Here is a 23,102-nt window from a genome sequence, read left to right as displayed (position 1 = left end):
TTCCAAAAATCATTTTAGTGGATGTTAAAATTTTAAGAGAAGCAATCAAAGTATGTCTACATCATTAAGTACCAGATAAAACCTTGTCACGCTCAGGGGAAATGAGTGTTCTCTATAGCATTAGCCATTTTTTGAAACTTGGATTTTTCTTTACAGGAGATATCCATATAGATATAGTTTCCTATATATTTGAGAGCAGCTCTATATAGACTTTATAATATGACCAATAAAATACATAAGGTTTTTAGTAGCAACTGTGTTCTGGGTCTTGTACTTAGAATAAAGAGTCCTGGCTAGGAGTAAACACCGGGTGTGACTAGAACATACATAAGAGGGGAAAGGAAGCTCCCTTAGCAATGAGAGCATTATGCTGCAAAGACAGGAGACAAAGAGAAGTGGAAGTAGCTATGGCATTCTGGACAGAAGGCTCAAGGACAAGGCAAGGCTGCTGGTAACAAGATGGATGAAGCAGAAGACAGCATATTAATGGAGTGTGTAAGTAAGTGATGGGAAGAGAGAGGGGCAAGGAGGCCCAGTAGCAGCCAGGGCTGCTCAGGACGGCACGGAGCATAGCGGGGTGGACCCTGAAGGTAGAGGGAGCACTGCAGGCTGGGAGCCGACATGGGAATCCCTCAGATCCGACGGCCTCCTCAAGCACTGCCCGTATCTGCCCACTCCTATAATTTTGTTGTTCGAAGTCAGGGTCTTGGCCATGTCGCCCAGGCTGGTCTCAAACTCCAAGACTCAAGCATCCCTCTAGTGTCTGCTCCCCGAATTGCCAAGCACTGGGACTATACAGGTGTGCCACCTAGCCCAGATTCGCAGTGACCTCTTCCCTGGACTCTGAGCTGGCAACCTCCAGTCTACCCATCAGGCCTTCGGCTGACCCTCGGAAAGCCTGCATCCTGCTCAGAGCTCTGCAGCACTTCCAAGATGCCAACAGTCATGGTGGCTACTGAGCCATTTATGTCTGGCTTCTGCCCCAGCCCATACCTTTCTCCAAAATGCTTCCTTCTCTGTTCCCAAGGGACACAAATTCACTGTGTTCTCACGTAAGGACCAGGGATGCTGGCTAGAGTGTGCGAGCAACCGCACGCCCCTCTCGGAGTCTCACCTTGATCCACTACCCTTCTGTTGAGTCTTTTCTCCTCATTACCAGTGTTTAAACAGAGGCAGCAGCAGCAGAAGCTGCAGAGGAGGGAGGTCTATAGCTCAATCAAAAAAAAAATCTTGTTACACAAAAACCTTAGTGGTTTTCTTTCAAACGTGTATTTGTATTGTTTCCTCCAGGTAGCTCACGTAAACAAGAGGATGGCATGTAGCAGAATTGATAAAAATTATTGGGCATAGGCACAGATCAATACTGACCTTTTTAGAACAGTAGGTTATGTTCTAGCTGTGTGGATACCTTTGTATTCTTTGAGGTTTCTGGGCTTGAGAGGCAGGGAGCCAAAAAAAAGAATGCTGTTATATTAGTCCAGGGTGTGTATGGCTACCAAATTGATCTACTTGATTAGCATATTTTTATCAGTTGTAAAAAGTGAATTAAAGTATTTAACTTTGTTTTGGGTAAAGGAGTTCAGAGTAATAGTTGCAAAAATCCTTTGACACTGTGCACAGTTGCAGCGATGTTTTAAAACTGGCAATCAAAATGTGACTCACTGCTCCAAATAAACTCAGCATGGATTTACCCTCTAGAACTGCCTAGGCATCGCTTAATGAAGAGTACCTTTCCTAACATCTTTTTTATTTGTATCTTTAAAAAAATGCAGTGTCAATGAACTATTGGTTTTTATTTTTTTTAATGCCTGACAAAAACAATGCCTTGTTTTGCAGCACGGACACTGGACTTACATGGTGAACAACACGCAGCATTCTCCTCAAGCCCTGAAAGTGACAGTGGCCTCCCGTGCCTCCAGCCTGGCTATGTCCCCAGCCACTGTGGAAGCCTTTGTGGAAAGAGACAGCACCCACTTTCCTCAGCCTGTGATAATTTATGCAAATGTGAGGAAGGGTCTGCATCCCATTCTTAATGCTACAGTGGTGGCAACAGTTGAGCCGGAGGCTGGAGATCCCGTTGTGCTGCAGCTGTTGGACGATGGAGCAGGTGACGAGGGGTAGCATGGCGCTGCATGGCGCTGACATTTGTGTAGGTGTTAGTAGGCCCTGACACATTCCTTCCCTCCAGCTGATTTTCTAGTCGATCTTACCAGATTCCTGAAAGTGTGTTTGAAGGGGACCCCAGCTACTCATATAACCATTGATCCAAGACTGGCCCTCCTCAGTCGGGAAAGGTCCTCTGCTTCCACCGAACATACATTTTTGGGAGAGATGTACATGGGGTGGTGAGGGAGGAAGGGGACACACACCCATTTTATGTTACTCAGACATAACACTGGGCCTCAGAGGTGTTCAAAGCCGAACTGTTATCAGATCCAAAGCTTAAGCCCAAGGTCCCTGACTCCCTAGACAAGGTCCCGCCCCCATTTCCTTCTGCATCAGTGATTAGAAGAGGTGGCTACAGTAGCTTAGGAAGGATAAAACTTCCCTTGCAATTTCTCAACAAAGATAGACAATCTAAATGCCACCAAACGCTGGATCTGTTTTTCTTTCCATTGGCAATTATCATCTAAATCTAAATCTTCATGGATAAGATGGTTGACACTTATTTTACATAAACAGACCGCCAGTGTGCTCATGCTGGGGAGCCTGACCCTATGGTGGAGAAAGCTGGCTTCTGAGCATTGCAACAATAACACAGTGTTGACATTCGGAGCCTGAGGTATAGTGTGAGAGACATGATCTTGAGGGAATGACAAGCTGCTTCCCAGTGTGACAAACTGCCTTGGCTGCACTGTTGTTCTGGGGTCTAGATCTTTCTGCCCTAAGCCGTAGGCTTGGCCCTGGATTGTGCTGCCTTCTGAGAGTCACAGTGAATAGAAGAAAGCAGCACTGGACAGGCTCTCCAAACAAGCCCAGCATCGAGGCACAGTGAGCGGCAGGAACCAACGCTTGCTAACTGCAGCCTAGGGAACTCCTTCCATGCTCATGGGCAGTCTAGCATGTCCTCCAACGGGGAAACGAACTAGCTCTCGACTATTTTACCAACTGCTAAAGCTGCTAGCATGTCATTAGGGCCCTTAAATAAAGGCTTCTCTTGAAATTAAATGAAAATTTATGTATGTACATTTGAATTTATCTATTGGAAACAGTTTATTTCAAAATGGCGAATACTTATGACCATATGACTATACATAATCCTAAGAATGTGCTTTATTTCTGTAGAAACTATTATTAGTTTTTAATTGAAAATAGAATTTAATACAATATATTCTACTATTGTTTTGGATCATACGAATGAAAGCTTCGAAGTTGATTTTAATTGTTATTTCTGAAATAGGCATAAGCTGTTCCCCATTAGATGATGTTGGGTTCTTTCTGAGTGATAAGTTCACAGGTTATTCAGCTTAAGAAAACAACTTGTCAGAGATTAAGCAATCACAGGGAGAAATCGTATTTTAAACCACACAATATTATCAAAAGTAGCTACAGTAACATATACCAAGGTGAAAATAATTTTGTCGGGATGGGGCTGTTTCTGTGACCTTCAGTGGCCTGCAGAGAGAAGATCTGCAGAAGACAAGGTTGTTCGGTTCAAATTTGAAAGTCTGACACAAAGTTGTTTGTTTGGGGCATTTTTAAGCACAGCACAATTTGATGGAAATTTTCCTGGTGATAATTAACTTAAATCCACAGGCACAGCAAAGCATACACAAATCTCTTTGAGGGACAAAGGAAGCTAAATAAAGATCACCACGTTGAGACTCTGTAAAGTCTGTGTGACATTTCCATAAAGGAAGGTTCTATAGACTGATGGAAAAAACTAAGCTGATGCTGAGGCCTGAGGAGGATCTGCTGTGGTCTCTGGTCACTCAGACAGCACAAAGGTCACCAGGCTAGAAAGCACTTGTGCTGCCAGCCTTCTGGGTGGATAGCTGACCTTGCATTCCTCCCCTCGAAGGAACATCCCTGTGCGGGAACAACCCTGTGCGCTTAACAGTCCACCTCTGTAAGCACAAAGAATTCTGTGTTGTCAACAATTAGAGAACAAACATTTTTAATAACTCATTAAATAGCAGCAATCAACAGTTATGACATGCTAACACTTTGTTTTTGCCTATATACACAGGTGCTGATGTTATTAAAAATGATGGAATATACTCCAGGTATTTTTTCTCCTTTGCTGTAAGTGGTAGATATAGCTTGACAGTGCGTGTCCATCACTCTCCCAGCGTAAGCACCCTAGCCCACTCTGTCCCAGGAAGCCATGCTATGTATGTGCCGGGTTACATAGTAAACGGTAAGGACCATTTGCACTGCAAATGTGCATGCTATCATGTCATGTATGTTTTACTGATAAGTGTGTGTGTGTACTGAGCAGATGGTGATGGGAGGAGGAGAGGATAAAAGAAGGAGGAGGGAGAGAGAGAGAGAGAAGGAGAGACAAAGAGGCAGTGGCAGGACTGAGGGAGGCGGAGAGAAGAAGTGAGAGAACTGAAAGAGACATGAGATTTCCAAACCATGTACATCTACCTATAGCTACAGCTCAGTGGTAGGACACTTGCCTGACATGCACTAAGATTCACTCCCAAGTAACACACACACACATACACACACACATACACACACACACACACACACACAGAGAGAGAGAGAGAGAGAGAGAGAGAGAGAGAGAGAGAGAGAGAGAATTATATTCAAGTCACTGTTAATTGACTGCCCTTTCAATGCTTAATGATTGGTGGTAGAGAATAACAGAAAATATTTTAATATCTTTGTTTGATTCATTCATTATTTTAGTAATTTATTTTGAACCTGTCTTGTGATGGTTTGGTCGCAGTAACAGACAAATGATTCCTTACAATTTATTGGGTCCCATATTTCCTTTATAGAAATTTAGGCAAGAGCAGAAAGTTAAAAAACATGGTGCAAACAGCTCCAGTGACCAGGAAATGAGTCCTAAATAAATATTATCTTGGCCATGACAGACAACAGGGCAGAGGTTTGCATCCCTTCATTTAAAAATGCCAAATAAATAGGAGATATACTTTCTCCTGTTTTGTTGTAGTTAAATGTAATTTTAGTTCCTGTTAGGAAGCACAAAAAACTAATGTGCTCTGCTATCTCTAAAAATAAGCCATAGAATCATTTCTAATAGGTTTTATTTCTAAAAATAGAGAATTTTTGAGACGAGCTCTCTCTCTCTCTCTCTCTCTCATCTTTGATTTGCTTGGTTTGGTTTAGTTTTTTTGTTTTGTGTTTGTTTTTCAGCTGCTCTGTAAAGTGAAGCAGGCTACTTAGCTCTGCATCTCTCTGTTTCGTCATCAATAAATGTGTGGCACAAAAATTTCATCCTCTTCATTGCCTTGCTAGAGGAATTAAATATTTGATATAGCAAGATATTTAAAATACCTGGCCATCATAGGCAGCCAGTGAATACCACTTTCTACAGGTGAAAAAAATCATCATCATATAGTTTCATTAATCCATATGGTTTTGATAACATTTGTGTGCCTAAATTTATAATTTTTAAATTCCTGAATCTAGTGTAAACCTTTTAAATATTAAAACTTATACCTAACTAGTTCTATTTTTAGAGAAATCATAAGCCTTATAACTTAACTATTAATCTCTGACTCTTTGGCTGTTTTCTTCTATCAAAGAACACCAATTAGAAACTATTTTAGGAAGTAGTTTTAAAATATGTATTTATTTATTGTTTATTACTGTGTATATACATACTAAAGCAAGTGTGTGGAGCTTATCTCTAACTTATCAAAATTGATTCTCTTTCCCACACATGGCCGTAGGAACTTGGTTTAATCAACATTTCTTTCACCACTCCATGTTCAAATCTAGCACCAATGTGTGTCTGCAAATTATACATTGAACTACCCTTTCTTACCTCCCTCTAATGTCACCTCAGAAGGCTGCCGCCATCTTCCGTCACGGTGACTACTGGTTCTTTTTCAATGGCTTCCTCCTTACTGAGGTTTCTAAGGACCTGTCAGAAAGAAAATGATGGATCATATCACTTCCTGCTCTTCACAGCACTGGGATTCAAATCTACACTGAACCCCGAGGTCACGCATTACCTGCTATCCTGTCTCACCTCAAGGTCTTGTTCCATTTTCTGTTCGCTGTGCTGGAGATTGAAGCCCAGGGCACCACGCACTAGGCAAATGCATTATTTCTGAGCCATAGCTACAGCCACTCTCCTCTTTAGCTTTCTCTGACCTGCAGCTTCTCTGAACCTAGTTTCTCATGCAAGCTGTTCTCTTTACCCAGGACACTTCTTCATTTATTTATTACCTGGCCAACTCAGCCTTTGCGAAATGTTTCTTCCTCAATACTACCCTAGCTGGTGTGATTTTTTTTTTTTTTGCAGAGCACGTTGACTCTTTATTATTCTTTATTAGTCACAGTTTATAAATATCTGTTTACTTGATCTGACTGCCACAGCTATAAATTTCATGAGGGAGACTGTTTGGTCTGATTCATAGTACAGCACTATGCCCCCGACGCATACGTGTGGGTGGAATAAATGGACGAATGAACACATATTGACGAAGCAAACTCGGCTACTCTAATGATGTTTCAACATCAGCAAGGCTGTCCGGGAGGTCTGCGATTAGTTATTTGCTCATTTCTTTGTGCTCCAGATAACATTAAAATGAACGCTCCCCAAAAATTGGGCCGCGGACATGGGGAGGAGCAGTGGGGCTTCAGTCGCGTAAGCTCCGGAGGCACCTTCTCAGCGTGGGGAGTCCCACCTGGGCCCCGCCCTGACGCATTCCCGCCATGCAAAATTACTGACCTGGAAGCCGTAAAAGTGGGAGAGGATGTGATCCTGTCTTGGACAGCACCAGGAGAGGACTTGGATCAGGGCCAACGTAGGTTTGCTGGGCTTGTTACATAACTACCTTTCCATAGGCAGGATTTCCTATGTGTGTGTGGTCATTTCTATTGGTTCTCCCATAAACTTTACCAATGAAGCAACATGAAATCCCCACAGTTACTTGTAGGGAGGGTGACATCTTGATTATGCTGCATCTTGCTTTCAAAAACAAAGAGCAAGTCCTCCCAGCTCAGATTTTGGTATGAGTCTTCACACTATGGCATGGTATTTAGTATGTTTTCACTTGTATATTCCTTGATAGTCTGACTTCCGGTGGCTGTTTTCATTACTAATTTTCTATAAACTAAAAAACTTATTGAAAGAGACTAAGCTTTCCCATGTCTTTTTTTTTTTTTTTTTTTTTTTTTTTTTTTTTTTTTTTACATTTCAGCTGCAAGCTATGAAATAAGAATGAGTAAAAGTCTACAGGTTATTCGAGATGACTTTGACAGCGCCATTTTAGTGAACACATCAGAGCTGGTTCCTCAGCAAGCTGGGGCCAGGGAGACATTTACAGTCTCGCCCAAGCTTGTCACCAGTGAACTTGAAGAGGAAGCTGGTGAAGAAAACCAAGACACCGCCATGGTGTATGTGGCCGTGAGCGCCGTGGACCGGAACGCCCTCAAGTCAGCTGTGTCAAACATTGCCTTGGTGTCCTTGTCTGTACCCCAAAACTCTGCTCCTGTACATAGCAGAGATGGTCTGGTGCTGAAGAGAGTTCTAACAACACTGGCTTTGATAGCAAGCATTTGCCTTATTACAGTTGTAGCACATTGCACCTTAAACAGGAAGACGAGAGCATTAAGGAACGAGAATGAAACAAAATTCCTATGAACAAATATGCATAATACCTTCCTTCTTAGATAGGATGCCCATGACCTTTACATTCATAAGAAATGCCAACAAAAATAAAGTTAGCTTCAGCGTTTGGGCTTTTCTATAATATGGTTCAGGATTTTTTCATAGCAGATAGATGCTCCCCTGCCCCCTGCCAAATTTAAAAAAAAAAAATCTTTGAATACTCATTTTGGAGAAAGGGTTAAAATACAGTATAAGGTTCCCATTACGGAAAAAAATAATAATAAAAAGAATATTGTTCAAGATAAGCGCAAAATAAAATCTGAGTCAAGAAAAGCTTGTTTTATTGAAGTCAGAAAAAAAAAGTTCTGGGCCCAGAAAAGGAGGTTGGGTCTGAACTAGGCAGTGTATCTGTCTGTAGGAAGAAACAGTATTACTTTGACTAATTTCTCATCTCTATCTGTGCAGACAGAAATGTATGTTTATAACTGACAACTAAGCTGTTTACTGGACAAGGTCCCCACTTTATGTCTTGTCTTTGTTAAATGCACTATGGCTCACATCCCACCACTAGTGCTCAGACATCTTTTCTCATCATGAGAGGAGACCTTAGAACATGGTTGTTGTCCTTGCTCCTTGGTACTGATCTATAACAGAGTCTCCTGAGCTTATTGTTTGTAAAGTTTTAATACCATTGAAGCAATTTTCTAAGTTATTGCCTTGGAAATAATTGAATAAAAATGACTTCAGCTCTCACGAGGCTTCAAGAAAAGGAGAAAAGACATTATTCTGAAATAATAGTAATATATTTAAAATAATACAATAATGAAATATTATATTTCAAAGCCATGGACGGAAAGGCATTTAGAAGCAAGGAGAAAAGTCTTTATGAGACTCCTGAGTGTATGAATGAGTGGGTCTCTGATTCTTGTGCCTTCTCTTGGGCTCTTTTCTCCCTGTTGGTTTGTCTTGTCCAACTTAAATGTGATGATATTTGTTTTATCTTATATTTTATTTTGTTATGTCTGGTTGTTCTCCCTTAGAAGCCTGTTCTTTCCTAGTGAGAGACAGGAAAGGAATGTATCCAGATGAGAGAGAAGGTGTGCAAGGACTGGGAAGAGTAAAGTGAGGGGAAACTGTACTCAGGATGTACTGTATGAGAAAAAAATATATTGTCAATAAAAAAGAAATACTAAGTAAATAAATAAATTCAGGCACACGGAGATACACGAGGGTGAAAATATCCCCTGTGTCAGAGATGAGCTCGAATGAGTCTAAATAGCCTCGATATAAACATTCGTAGCTGAGTGTGTTTTTCTAGGCACCAGATGTATATTGAAGGCTCTGTAAATTAATGTGGATATTGTGGAAAGTAATGTTGACTTAAAATAAGCAATTAAAAACTCAAAGAAAGTAAGAAAGAAAACAGTGGGAATCCTAAAGAAAATAAAACGTATGAAAAATTAAATAAGTTCATGATTGGTACTACAGAAAAAGTAGGAGACACTTTGAAGACAGGATCATATATAATGAAAAGATTTACAGTTCTGAAGAGAGAGACAAACCACAATGGGCCAATGGAAGGAAACTTCAACGTCTTAGCTTCAGCAGTGAAAAATTCCTTAGAGCAAAAATCAATAAACATAAGATTTGAAGAATGGATAATTTCTCTTCCATGATCAAATAATGAGGAAATAAGAAATCTAAACAGAACAATAGCGAACAAATAAATTGAGGCAGTAATAATAATATTAATAATAAAGTCCTATCAAAGAAAAGTCTAAGATGTGATGGTTTCTCTATTTTAATTCTACCCCTAAATATGAAGGCTCCTTATTCCTTTCCTTTCTAAGTGAAAATGCCCCAGGGATGCCAGTGAAAGAGGGGACTTAGAAGTGGGATGGTCTAACCTGGATGAGGTTGAGGTATCCAGCTTAGTGACCAAGATGGGGAGTGCCCAGCAATGGGGTGTCAGGGACAACAAACAGTTCAGGGAATTTTTCATTCTGCTTTCCAAACACCAACTATGAGTAGGAAAGTTTAAATTGCTCCTCTGATGAAAGAAATTTCAGTGATATGTGAGAACATCTTAAACAAAAATTTGGTAAGGGCACTCAGTTTTCAACTTCCTGAGAAACTGCCAGATTGATTTCCAAAGTGGTTGTACAAGTTTGCACTGACACCAGCAATGGAGGAGTGCGCCTCTTGCCCCACATCCTTGCCAGCATGTGCTGTCACTTGAGTCTTTGATCTTGGATGTTCTCACAGGTATAAGATAGAATCTCAGACAGTACTTCTAGTGGAAGAAGAGGAACACCAACACACTCACAAAAAAACTTTGATCCAAAAATTTACCCTTCTTACAAGATGTGCAGGGATAAAGATAGAGCAGAGAGATTGAGGAAATGTCCAACCAATGCCTGGCCCAACCTAAGACCCATTCTATGGGAGACAGCCGACCTGTCACTACCAGTAATACACTGTTATGCTTGGATATGAGAGCCTCACATAGCTGTCCTCTGAGAGCGTCCACCTAGCAACAGATTGAACTAGATGCTAAGGAGACATCACAGCAAAGCATCAGGCAGAGTGTGAGGACCCTTGTGGAAGAGGGAGGGGAAGGACTTAAGGATAGTGGTGGGGATGGAATAAGAACTCCCCAAGAAAACCAAGAGAGTCAACTAACCTGGGCCCAGGGGTCTTGTCGAAACTAAAGGACCATGCAAGGACCATGCGTGGAATGGACCTAGGCCCTCTACATATGGTGTAACTGATGGGCAGCTTAGACTTTATTTGGGTCCCCTAGTAAGGGGAGCAGAGGCTGTCTCTGACATGGACTCTGTTACCTGCTTTCTGATCATGCCCTCCTGGCAGGGATGCCTTGCCTGACCTCAGCGAAAGAGGATACACTTAGTCCTGATTCAACTGGATGTGCAGGGGTGGGTGGGTAGTGGGGAAGGCTTTCCCTTTTTCTGAGGAGTAGGGGAGGGGGAATGGGAGAAGAGGGACGGAAGGTGGGACTGTGAGGAGAGGAGGGAGGATGTTAAGTGAGTAAGTAAAATAAAATTCTTACAAAATGTATAGTTGATTGTGTCAGTGGCTCGCCAACTCTCAAAAAACTGAAAGCCGCTGGATTGCACAGTTTAAAAGGGCGAACTGCATGACACATAAATATTTTAGTAAAGCTATTTTTAGAAAGGAAATAAAGAATAGTATGCAATATACATTTGGGTGGGTGCCATATTATGTGTTAAGATCTGTGAATGCAGTACACGGGGAATTAAGGCAGATGTGAAATCAGAGGAGTGACGACACCTGAGAGAATCCTTCTTGTATATGTTGTAGGAAGCCGCAGCATACAAGTGAGACAGGAAGACAGAAGAAATAAAATAAAAGCGTTAGGGACACAGGTCACAAAGGAAATGATGACAAACACGCTCTCAGGGACCTGCACACATATGCACGGAGGAGGCTCCAGTTTGTCCGTAGGGGCCCAAATAAATTCCTCATCCATTATGCCTAAGTGCCCTTGGATTGGAATGCTCTTATCAGCAAGATGGTTCCTGGGATGGGTGGAGAGGGCCCCAGATGGCAGCTAATTTTACTTCCCTTCCCAGCTGCAGTCTGTTGGTCTTATCAAGAAGCTGCTTTTGGATGACAATTGGCTGGAGACAGCAGAACACAGCAGGGCAGTCAGTGGGAGATCACTTTTTATCTTCCTGGTTCTGTGAAGCAGATGCAATATGAACGAACAAAACTCCAAAAGGTATAACGTGTAAATCGGCATGACCTTAATTCTCCCTGGGAAGAAGAGCATGAATAAGATAACAGATGAAGAAAGTGGATGTAGAATAAAGAAAAAGAGAGAGACTAGAGCATCAATAAAGAAGACATGATGACCATTCTTACATTAACAGGTTAGGGTTTCAAAACAGTCTCTAGTTCAGTACTTCTTATTCATAATCTTTTCTATTACAAAAAGTATATTATTATAAACATTGCAGATCGATAAATAAGATATGATAAAGTAAATGTTAAATAAGATTATGTTATTAATAGACATTTAGTCCATTCAAAGTCTCACTAATGTAAGGAAGGCTTTGTGAGACATGCTTTTACATATAATTTCACAAATCTATGTGAGCTTGTCTCTCATATATGAGAAGTCGTTAACCCAGTGTGTTCGTAAGCTAGATTCTCAAAAGTGGAATTGCTATGTTAAAACTGCACATGTAAACTTTGATGGCTAGTCCCTTTCAAAACATCTGCACATTTCTCCACCGTCAGTGCTTAGGTGCTTTCTTCTGAGGGATTGTTGGCACTCTCAGCGAAGCTGAAATGAGGGAAGTGGAGCAGGGGTCATACCAAGGCCCTGTGTGACAAACAGGTTTGAGCTCTCTCCTTAACATTGACATCTTATATTAACCCATTCTTTCTTACTAGGGTCTGATATGGACCCCTAGCTTGCTTCAACCTGTTGGCTACTCTCACATCTATTCTTCCAAAACCAAGTGATGGCTAAATAGAAATAAATGAATGGTATAAAGACCATTTTATTGAATTAATTGAAAGTGCCAGGCATCGTGCTAGCCATGCTATAGCTGTTTTGATTTTAAATCTTTCAGTACTAAAAACAATAATAGAATATAAATAATATAAAAAGTCATAATGGAAGTAGAGTTGTTATAAATAGGAAATATATATTGTAGAGATGATTATGTAATACTATTAAGCTTGTATGCACCAAATATTATAGCTTGAAATACATTTAAAGTGAAATTTAACATGAAGGAATAGAGAGAGGGAAATCTGCAATCATAAATTGGCTTTTTTCCCAACATTTTTACCCCAGTAACTAAAAGAACAAGAAGACACAAATTAATGAAACAGAGAAGACTTGATCCTGGCTCAACTGACATATACAGAAAAATATACCCAGCAATTGCAGAATACACATTTTCTTCAAATGAATATGAAGTATTTTACCAAAACAGACCATGAGCTGATGGAAAATGCAAGTCTTGACAAATTTTAAAGGATTTAAATGCCCCACTATGGGCTGTGGGAAACAATGCAATCAGCAAAGGGCTCATCACACAAACATGAAGACCGAGTCTGGACTCCTACCTAACAGTGTAGTGGGCCGTGCTTCTAAGCCCAGCACTGTACATGTGGGCTGGAGGAACAGGAGGATTCTGAGGTGGGCAGGTTGCTGCCTAGCCAATCTAGCAAAATCTATAAGCTTCAGATTCAGAAAGAGACCCTGTCTCCAAAAACAAAGTGTGGCACAATCAGGGAACACACTGGATGTCAAACCTCTGACCCCCGTATACACATGAACATACACAGGTCACAGGTTCACATACACACTCAGAATCACAAACACATTAACAAATACATTTAAAAAAAAGTAAGTCTCCAGGCACGTTTTCCAACTACGGTGAAATTAAACTACAAATCAGCGAAAGATCAGTTAGAGACGTCTTAAATGGCTGGAAATTAAGCAGCACGCCTCTATTTAGTTCACAGGCTAAAAAGAATCCAAAATCAGAATTAGAAAGTATTTAGAAATAAGTGATAATTAAAATATGTGATTTCAGAACATAGATGGTGAAGGTACAAGAATAATCTAACCAAAACGCAATGAACTAGAAATAATCATACAAACCATCCCAGTGACTAGAAGAGTCATGACTTCTGAAGGACACATGTGAGATGGGAGCAAGCTTGGCTGTCCAGGGTATTACAGGAAGGGGCGAGAACATGCCAGTCTGTCACCTGAACATGAGAGCTAGGATTCTTAACAAAATATTAGTAAGGTTAAGAAGATATTACACCATGATCAAGTGGAATTTATTCTAAGATACAAGAGTAATTTAACACTCAGAACCAATCAGTGTAACTGTGTATAACCAGGACAAAGAGGAAAATGATGTCCTCATCGTAGTAGCTATTCAGAAGTATCACATAGCATTCAGGACTTACTCATGACCCTGCTTTGTTGGCCGGCTGTGACAGGGTCTCACACTGTAGCCCGGGCTACTTTGGAACTCATTGTGTTGTGAGTCTGGCCTCGATCATGAACAGGCAGCTACAAAATATCTCTGATAATAGTGTGCTTCATGATGATACATGAAATGTTTTCTGAAGGCTCATCCTGAAATTGGGCAAAGCAGGAGAGATATTCATTCTTCCTATACATCTTAATTATCACACTGGAGGTCCTTAGTAGTGCATGAAAATGAAATATCAAATGCTGCAAGATTTTAAAATCACTAAACATTCACCACTCACAAGTGACATGATCGTTCACATATACACCGACAACAAATACATAAATTGCTAGAAACCAGTGAATTTGTCAAGATCGCTGAAGCTAAGGCCTGTATGTAAAATGTAGCATGTTTGTATATAGCAGCAATAAACAATTTTACAATGAAACCATAAAAAAAAACACTGACAAGTCCCTCCCACTGAGACATTCTAGAAATAAACATTTAAGATGCTGTGAGGGGCTGTGGCAATTCGTGCAGCTGCCGTTGCAATGGAGTGTAGCTGCGGGGAAGAGAGAATATTCCTAACTGCCCCTCCAAGGAGGATAGGTGGAAATTTCCACCGAGGAACAGGTGAGGTCAGTGGCTGAGCACTGACTATGATGAAGCACAAAGAATAAGGAGTTTCTGTCCAACCTGACTTGACCAGATTATTACTTAAGACTGGCCAGGGAGATAAGACATTGGGGCTAAACAATCGCCAAGCAAGGGATTTTCCCAAAGCTATCTTAGCTGCATTCAAGTTCAGACTAGTTCCTACAAGGAAGTCGCCTCCCATCAAGAAGACTGAAGTTCTGACTGGAGTGTTGGTCAAAGGACAGTTTGACACTAGATATATTTCACTCTAAGACACAGCAGTTCAGATTTTAAAATACATGCAACTGAACGTGATGCTTCTATGACAATTTCCGCCATATTAGGCCCAGCTGGAAACAATACAAAAGTTTAGTAACAACAACAGGTGGGAAAAGAACTGGGGCACATTATTAGAAAGAATATGATGGTAAGAGAACATATCACTGCCACTTAAAACAACATGGCTGAATTTCACATAGAACATGTTGTGTCACAGTAGCCAGGCACAGAATTTCATAATGTGAGTTCATGCATGCTCATGAGACATTCAAAGCCAGGCAAAGTGACCCAGCACTGCAACAGAGGTCAGAACAGTCATTTTCATGTAGATGATGGCTTCAGAGAAGAGAGGCCAGGGAGGCTGCAAAGATTGTCCCCCAGAACAATAACTCCCTGCCCTTGAGATCTGTGTTGTCTGACTTATGGGGACTGGCTTGCAAAGTCAGATCCCAGGTGCTGTGTTGTAGCTCTTTGTCTGAGCGAAGGCCTTTGTGCATCTGATCTCTGGGTACCACAGAGATCAGAACACCAGCCACAGCCAACACCGTGGTGGCCATGTCAGGCCAGGCCAGGCCATTTACCTGAGGGAATTTTAGAAAAGCCTGCTGGGTCATTGGTGAGAAAACTGTAACTGGGGCCAGCTGGAAGGCGAAATCAGTCTGTGAAGGCACATACACAGAGTGAGGCCATCTCACAGAAGCCACTGCCATCAGCAAATGCAGCAAGGACAGTGCAACTAAAGGGTCCACCACCTCAGGAAAACTGGGTGCATGAACTCATTGACTGTATCAGATGCACAAGATACAACACCCTCACAAGGATCCCACAAAATGAGGGACACCTAACACAGCAATGGTGATCTAACCATTAACCTGTCACCTACTAACCTGGGGCATGTATCAAGGGACAGACTAGCAGAAAACTCCTTGAATGTCCCCAAGGGGCTTCAGTCAGCAATCCCCTCTGTTTGACAAGACCCACTTTATTATTTTTTATGTATTTATTTTTTAATATTTTATTAATTTATTCATATTACATCTTAGTTGTTAGCCCATCTCTCGGATCCTCCCATTCCTCCCTCCCTCCCATTTTCCCCTTACTCCCCTCCCCTATGACTGTGACTGAGGGAGACCTCTACCTCCTGTATATGCTCATAGGGTATCAAGTCTCTTTTTGGTAGCCTGCTATCCTTCCTCTGGGTGCCACCAAGCCTCCCCATCCAGGGGACGTGGTCAAATATGGGGCACCAGAGTTCGTGTGAAAGTCAGTCCCCACTCTCCACTCAACAGTGGAGAATAGACAAGACCCACTTTAATTGCTATCTGTCCATCCATCGATCCATCTATTATCCATCCATCCATCCATTTGTGCACTTACATCTGGTCCTGTGACTCACCTGAAAGATTCTCTACCTCACCGCCTCAGTGTCTATAAGCTCTTCAGTGGGTTTGTTAGCATCTTGTCTAAGCATCTTCAGTGACTCTGTCTCTGTAGCAGCTCTCCAACTCTGCCTTGATGAGACTGTTTTGTTTTCTGTGTGGCCACTTTAAGCCATTTGTAGCCACTCTGGAATACATAGCTATGGGTATATTACCATGTGAAGTGCAGCATGTGATCTGAGAGTTAACATTAGTAATTAAGATGGAAGTTACAGAGCTTGTGGTTGTGGACACCCATAGACTCAAGAAAAATCAGGACAACTTAATAAACCATATCCAGTAGAACTGATGTAGCCTGTCAGTTTAACTCTGTTAAGTTAACTTTTGATGTTTCAGAAAGACACTGATGTATCTGTCTATTATTTTGACAGCACACTTACAACATTCTCCTACTTCCATAGTGTAGGAAATTGCCCTTTACCTTAGCTTGTATACACACACACACACACACACACACACACACACACACACACACACGCACGCACGCATGCACGCACATACACGTGCACACACACAAGTGCACACAAGCTACATGCATACAACTGCAACCTCTTTATTACATAGCATTGGAACAAAATATGATGAGAGTCAATCTGAGCAGTTCAAAATTGGCTTATCATAGGGAACATAGCAGATTCATCTTAGTGAATCTTCAGGTGGACCATGGTGCAGATGAGCAGGCAGCCCAGGGGAGTGGACCATGGTGGACATGAGCACACAGCCCACAGTAGTGGACCGTGGTGGACATGAGCAGGAAGCAAAGCTTACTCTCACTCTACTGAGTGCTTCTTTCAGGTATGGCTTCTCAGTCCTGCTCCTTATAGGACACGCACCCAAGGTGGGACAGGATAGCTGCAGCCTGGCTTGCCCGGTCTCCCACTGTATAGCATTAGCCAACTTAGTAGCTTCTCTTCTTACTGCTTCCTGTTCCTCCATGACTCAGTTTCCCTTCCTCTACTTATACAGGAATAACCCTCAAATAGACCCTAAACTTACCTTGCAGCCTGTTTTCTAGGGATAATAGGCTAAACCTACATATGAGACAGATATTTTAGAATCTATGTTTCTTACATGAGTGTGTGAGTGTGTGTGTGTGTGTGTGTGTGTGTGTGTGTGTGTGTGTGTTGCGCACACATGCCAAGGCATGTATGTAGAAGTCAGAGGATAACATGCAGGAGTCTTTTGTTCTTTCACTATGAGGGTTCCAAGGATCAAGAGTAGGCGCCACAGCAAGAGCCTTTCTGCAGAGTCGTCTCTCTGGCCTAGAATCTCAGCTTAGTGTGTATGACAACTGCATTCATGTTTTCAAATGAACATGGACTGTGAATCATCTGGACAGGCACTTTAAAGCTCTACTGCAATTCTTTGTCTTCCATTGTTTAGTATTGTGTTACCAGGAAATACTAAATTGTTGGGGCTGCAGAGATGGCTCAGAGGTTAAGGGCACTGACTGCTCCTCCAGAGGTCCTGAGTTCAATCCCCAGCAACCACATGGTGGCTCACAACCCTCTATAATGTGATCTCATGTCCTCTTCTGGCATGCAGGTGTACATGCAGGCAGAGCACTGTATAGTTAATAAATAAATAAATCTTTTAAAAAAAATAATGTCACTTCTAAATTGTTACAAGCCAACTGTCAAGGAGAATGGACAGACAAGGTAAAATTGATGCCTTTATCTACCTGAAGACCAAACTAAGTTTGGATAAAAAGCTATTTCCAAGTAATGTGAAGTCAGGAGTATGGTGGGCCACTTTGGGCTTTTATCTGAAGTTTTATGAGCTTGGGAGAATCTATGTGGTATCCGGTCCTCCATAATTCATGTTTCAGGGTGACATTTAGTTTCAGCAGAACTGTTGGTTTAAACTTTACTGCCTGGTAGGAGACGTGGGATAGAGAAGCAAAGGGGGCACTGAGGGAATTGGAGGAGGTTAGTTTTGCAGAGTAGAAGTTTTACTTTTTCTCTAGAGTGTGAAATATTGAGTACCATCTGAATTACTCACTGATGCTTTTGGTGTATAAGGAGCATGCCGAGGGATGCTGAGCTTGCTCCAGTATCACTGAGGATAACAGTGAAACTGCTGCAATGCCTTACAGGAAACAAAGGCTTACTTAAGTGCATCGAAGTCAAGCTGGGAAGGTGGGGTTCAGGAGCGGTTGTGGGTGGGTCAGCGTCCCTGACTAGACAAATATTTGTAGGTAAACAGACCTCCCAATGGCTAGCCTGCTTTTCTGCCATAAGTGTTTCTGGGGAACAGGATGTAGGCTCCCCCACCCTTGCTCAAGCATCTGGCACAGCCCGAAGCAAGCCAAACATTCCTTTTAAAATAGAAACACTGAAAAGTACACAGTTGGGTTTTAAATAATAGTTCCTCTTATATTGTAGACAAATGTGGTAAAGAACCATTACGGTCAAGAGGTTAAAGACCTATAATAAATCACCATTGATAAGTTGAGAAAACTGTGTCTCTGGTTCGTGTGTGTGTGTGTGTGTGTGTGTGTGTGTGTGTGTGTGTATATATATATATATAGTAGTAAAGACACTTCTACAACCAACCCTTAGCAGAGGGAAGTCTGCGTGATGGGACCGTTGAAGAGTCCTGTCTTCCTCTTGGTCCTCCACCTTCTGGAAGGCGTCCTGAGCAATTCCCTCATCCAGCTCAAAAACAATGGCTATGAAGGCATCGTCATCGCCATTGACCACAATGTGCCAGAAGATGAAGGCCTCATCCAGCAGATAAAGGTGCGTTCTAGGAGGCCACTACCTGTGCCTTGGCAATTTCTGGCTGATAAATCCTCAATACGCATAATATTCTGATAAAGAGAACATGATTTGTCTTGCTCCAGTTGCTTGGCTTGGCAGGATATTTTTATGTCTGGATCTCAGATCCTTTACCTCTATAAGGAAAACAATAACTCTTTACCCACTAGGATTTTTATGAGAAACCAGGTAAATGCAGCGCACGTAACTCTGACTTAGCAATGTTGGCACTGAGCAAAGGGCATCTGTGTTTACTGCCTGTAGGTTGTTGCTGAAAAGCATTTTGCTCTATACAAAGGCAAACTCAGCTACGTTCAGCAGATACTGGTAACTGCACAGAGCGTAATTCCTTTCCAGCACATATTAGACCCTCTTCTTAGCCTACTTGGAACCAACCTCTGATACTAACTAGAACCCTGAGGTGCAAGCTTTAACTTAAAGAGGACCCTTCCAAGGGGCAGAGGCCCTGCATCTTTTTAACCTGGAAGCAAGGGGTGGGCTCAGGGCTGCCACAGGTGTGGGGGATGGGGTAGGGGTTCACATCATCACTTCTTCTTATCCTGGAAGAGCTGGAAGTGTCATCCAAACTGACTTCCCCAATGGTAGAGAACAAAAGTAAGATGGAAACATTTTCTAACCCACCACCCTGGAGTCCTCAGTCTGCTCATAGCACACCCTAAGGCGGCACTACGGAATGGGGGGGCCCTGCTGTGGGACATGGTGAAAAGAAGTAGCTCTTTCACAGAGCCCCATGAGGAACATGAAAAGAGAGCAATAGCACCTAGGACATAGTAGGAGCTTAATAAACTGTAGCTGCTGTCACTGGGTTCCAGGTACCTCTGGTTTGTTTCTGTTTTAGCAAAACCTTTACTTTATCGTATTTTTAAATTTTTTAATGTTTTTATCTGTTCCTTTTCATATATTAGTTTAATTTTGTTTGTGCATTTTATTATTAAGCAATATGTGGTCATTTATCATTTTTAACATTTCTTTCTCATTTTAAAAATTAATTTTCTTCTTTGACAATTTCATAATGCATATAGTATATTCTGATTAGTAGCCACCCTGCACACTCTCCCATCCCCATCAACAACACCCTCTCAGAGTCCCTTTCCTACATTCATGACTTTAATTTTGTTTAGTGGCTATCTGTATGACAATTGGATGGAAACTATTTGTGGGATCCTGGAAAGCTCACCAGTGAGCACAAAGGTGAAGGCATTGGCTCTGTCTGTCTGTCTGTCTGTCTCTGTCTCTGTCTCTGTCTCTGTCTCTGTCTCTGTCTCTGTCTCTCTGTCTCTGTCTGTCTGTCTGTCTGTCTGTCTGTCTCTCTCTCTCTCTCTCTCTCACATACACACACACACACACACACACACACACACACACACACACACACAGTACACAAATAAAAATGAGAGTATTTTGAAGTGTCTCTTCAATGCACAGAGTCCAAGTACTAGCTGTCCTGGCGTTACTGTACCAACTTGTCACTTGTCATAACAACTTGCTCAGTCAGTAAATCAGCCTTCTATTCATTTATATAACAAATATTTGCAAAGCAACTGTATTATGTCAGGTAGCAGGGATCCAGCCGTCAACAATGTTCTGTGCTTGTCCTTAGGGAAGGCTGGGCCCGCCCAATAATCAATGCCCAGCCCCCACCCTTCTCCCAGGCAGAGTTTAAGTGTATGTGGATATGATGTCATGCTCTCAGAATGCAGAACAGATGGCACATGTCTCTATTAAAACAGGAGGACAAGAGCTTTTACTTCGTGCTGCTGGCACTTCAAATAGTCACATTTCGTGAGTGTAATTAATTATAGTCAAGTATTCAAACATAGTCAGCTTTGTGCCCAATCATCAAGCATTTGCTGGTTTTATTTTTACTGTTTTTAATTGGGAGCATTATAGCCCAGTAAGTTGTCCCCATGATTGTTGAAACCTGGGCTTTGGGATTGGAAACGCAAAGCACTAGCACCCTTCCTACATTAGAAAGGCCATCGTTACTGCCACTATTAGAAGTGGGAGTGGGGTGAGCTTGGAGAAAATGAACAAGTTCCTCAAGTTTATCCACTGAGAAGAACAGGAGCAAAACTTGGCCCGGCATCATTAGCTGAGAAGGGCCTCCAGGCGCCGTGGCGGTGGCCATCTTCTGCCCATGTCCTCTCCCACTGAGCAGCCTCTCCTCCCCGAGGTCTGGGGCAGCCAGGACACTGCTCCTCTGCTCATCCCTCTTCTCTTTTTGCATTATTGTTTCCCACTAGCATCTATGTATTATAACAGTTCCTGCTAAAACAAACAGACCCCAATTCCTGGTTCTCCATTCCACTGAACTGAAATAGACGGTTCTTAACCTGCTGCTTGTAGTCAAGGTCTGCAGTGTCTCAGCTCCCTCCTGGCTCCATCCCAGACATGGCTCCACTGTACTGCATGTGGCACGGGCCACCTCCCGGGCCTCATTCCTGTTACTTCCGACTTCCTCTCCGTGCGCTGATTCTCATCCCCTCACCATCTCAGAACACCAGGGCTCTCGTCTTTCCTTGTTAACGTTCATTCTTTCTCAGTCTCAGCTGGCACAAAGCCTTCTTCCTATAGCCTCACTGGTATAATCCCTCTGTTGCCTTGTCACAGCGCACCCCGGCAAACCTGCAGGGACACTTGCTGCTGCTGCTCCCTCATTTCTTAGAAATAAAGCTATGCACAATGTGCAAATACTAAACGATGCTGTTTCCTTAAATCTGACTCTTAATACTATACTAAAATGAATGTTGTAACGTTTAATATTAGATTTAGCTTAACTTTTATGAGATTCAGCAAGCATCAGGTCTCATATTCTCCCCCACTGTTGTGAGACATGAAGAATTATACCCCCAGTTCTAAGTTTCCCTCTCTAAACTTTATGGTCAAGAGATCAAATGCAACGGAGGCACTAGGTGACTGAGAATAAAAATTAGTGCTAAGAAAACATTCTTCTTCCTAGTGTCATGTGTGTGAGGCCATTTCTGAGGTAGTCATAACAACATTTCCCATGCCGTAAGTGGTGAAATCGGAGCTTGGAAAGTGCCTAATGTCCTGCAGGAAGTGGTCGAGCCAGGATTATCATCTGCCTGTAGAGTCTGTGTTGCTCAGCACTGCTCCGTGGTGTGAACAACACTCAGAAAGACCTGTTGCTGTTCCTAAGAAAGCCATGTCCGCTAGCCAGCCAGGCTTTTGAAAGGAAAATACAGATGCCTGTTTAAATGACTCGGACCTCCGTCTCCTTTTTGTGATGATGCTACCATGGTCTCTCCTCCCAGGACATGGTGACGCAGGCCTCTCCATACCTGTTCGAAGCTACAGGGAAAAGATTTTTCTTCAAGAATGTTGCCATTTTGATTCCTGAAAACTGGATGACCAAACCTGACTATAAGAGGCCAAAACTCGAAACCTTCAAAAATGTAAGAACAGATTCTTTTTTATCTCTGTTTTCTCCTGTGACATAGTTTTTGTTTGTTTGTTTGTTTGGTTGGTTGGTTGGTTGGTTGGTTGGTTAGCTGGTTGGTTGGTTGGTTGGTTAGCTGGTTGGTTGGTTGGCTGGTTGGTTGGTTGGGGCATTTTGTCACAATTCCATTTTATTCTACATTATATCCCCTGAAGCAATCAAGGCCAAATTGCTTGCTGAAATGCTATGGTGGTCTTCTCTTTTTTGTCCTTCAGGCTGATGTCCTTGTGTCAACAGCTAGCCCTGCAGGTGACGATGAGCCATTCACTGAGCATGTAGGGGCGTGTGGAGAAAAGGGGATCAGGATTCACCTGACTCCTAACTTCTTAGCAGGAAAGAAGCTGACTCAGTATGGACCACAAGGTATGCGCTCAGATAACGCATCCCAGCAAATGGCACATCACGTACTAATCATATATCACCTACTCTATTCTCTTTCTAAGTATGCCTACAGATGACAAGCTCAAAATGAAGCTAACGAAGTGTGGTTTTTCATTTGAAACAAGGAGTCAGAGACATGTACTTAACATTGGTTTGTGTGCCCGCACAGGTGTGGCATTTTCACTTTATAAATCACTATAGTGCCAGGTGATTGCAGTAAAATTGTTTGGCATGAAGCATTAGACTTCTATGGATCTACGGGCTTGACATGACTGAATTAGATCTTCTTCCTGCAGTTCATAAGATAGCTACCAGATGGTGACAGTGTGCTAGGGTTTATCAGACTGGAGTTCCTCATTCATCAGGACTTGGTTCCTG

The 23,102-nt window shown here is 42.2% G+C and overlaps 1 protein-coding gene across 1 annotated transcript in view; it reads left to right on the top strand.

Moving 5' to 3' along the window:
• Nucleotides 1-23,102, top strand: part of LOC311582511 (calcium-activated chloride channel regulator 2-like) — a 60,194-nt gene that overhangs the window by 16,777 nt on the left and 20,315 nt on the right. Inside the window, exons 11-17 of the mRNA XM_084755651.1 lie at nt 1,837-2,107; nt 4,190-4,360; nt 6,723-6,953; nt 7,350-7,780; nt 18,665-18,844; nt 22,159-22,299; nt 22,559-22,706. Of these exons, the coding sequence (XP_084611777.1) occupies nt 1,837-2,107; nt 4,190-4,360; nt 6,723-6,953; nt 7,350-7,780; nt 18,665-18,844; nt 22,159-22,299; nt 22,559-22,706 (1,573 nt within the window). The remainder of the gene's footprint in view (nt 1-1,836; nt 2,108-4,189; nt 4,361-6,722; nt 6,954-7,349; nt 7,781-18,664; nt 18,845-22,158; nt 22,300-22,558; nt 22,707-23,102) is intronic.

This window comes from Acomys minous, assembly GCF_964271855.1.
Source record: "Acomys minous genome assembly, chromosome: 14".
Classification (NCBI taxonomy): domain Eukaryota; kingdom Metazoa; phylum Chordata; class Mammalia; order Rodentia; family Muridae; genus Acomys; species Acomys minous.
This window is presented reverse-complemented; position numbering and strand designations above follow the sequence as displayed.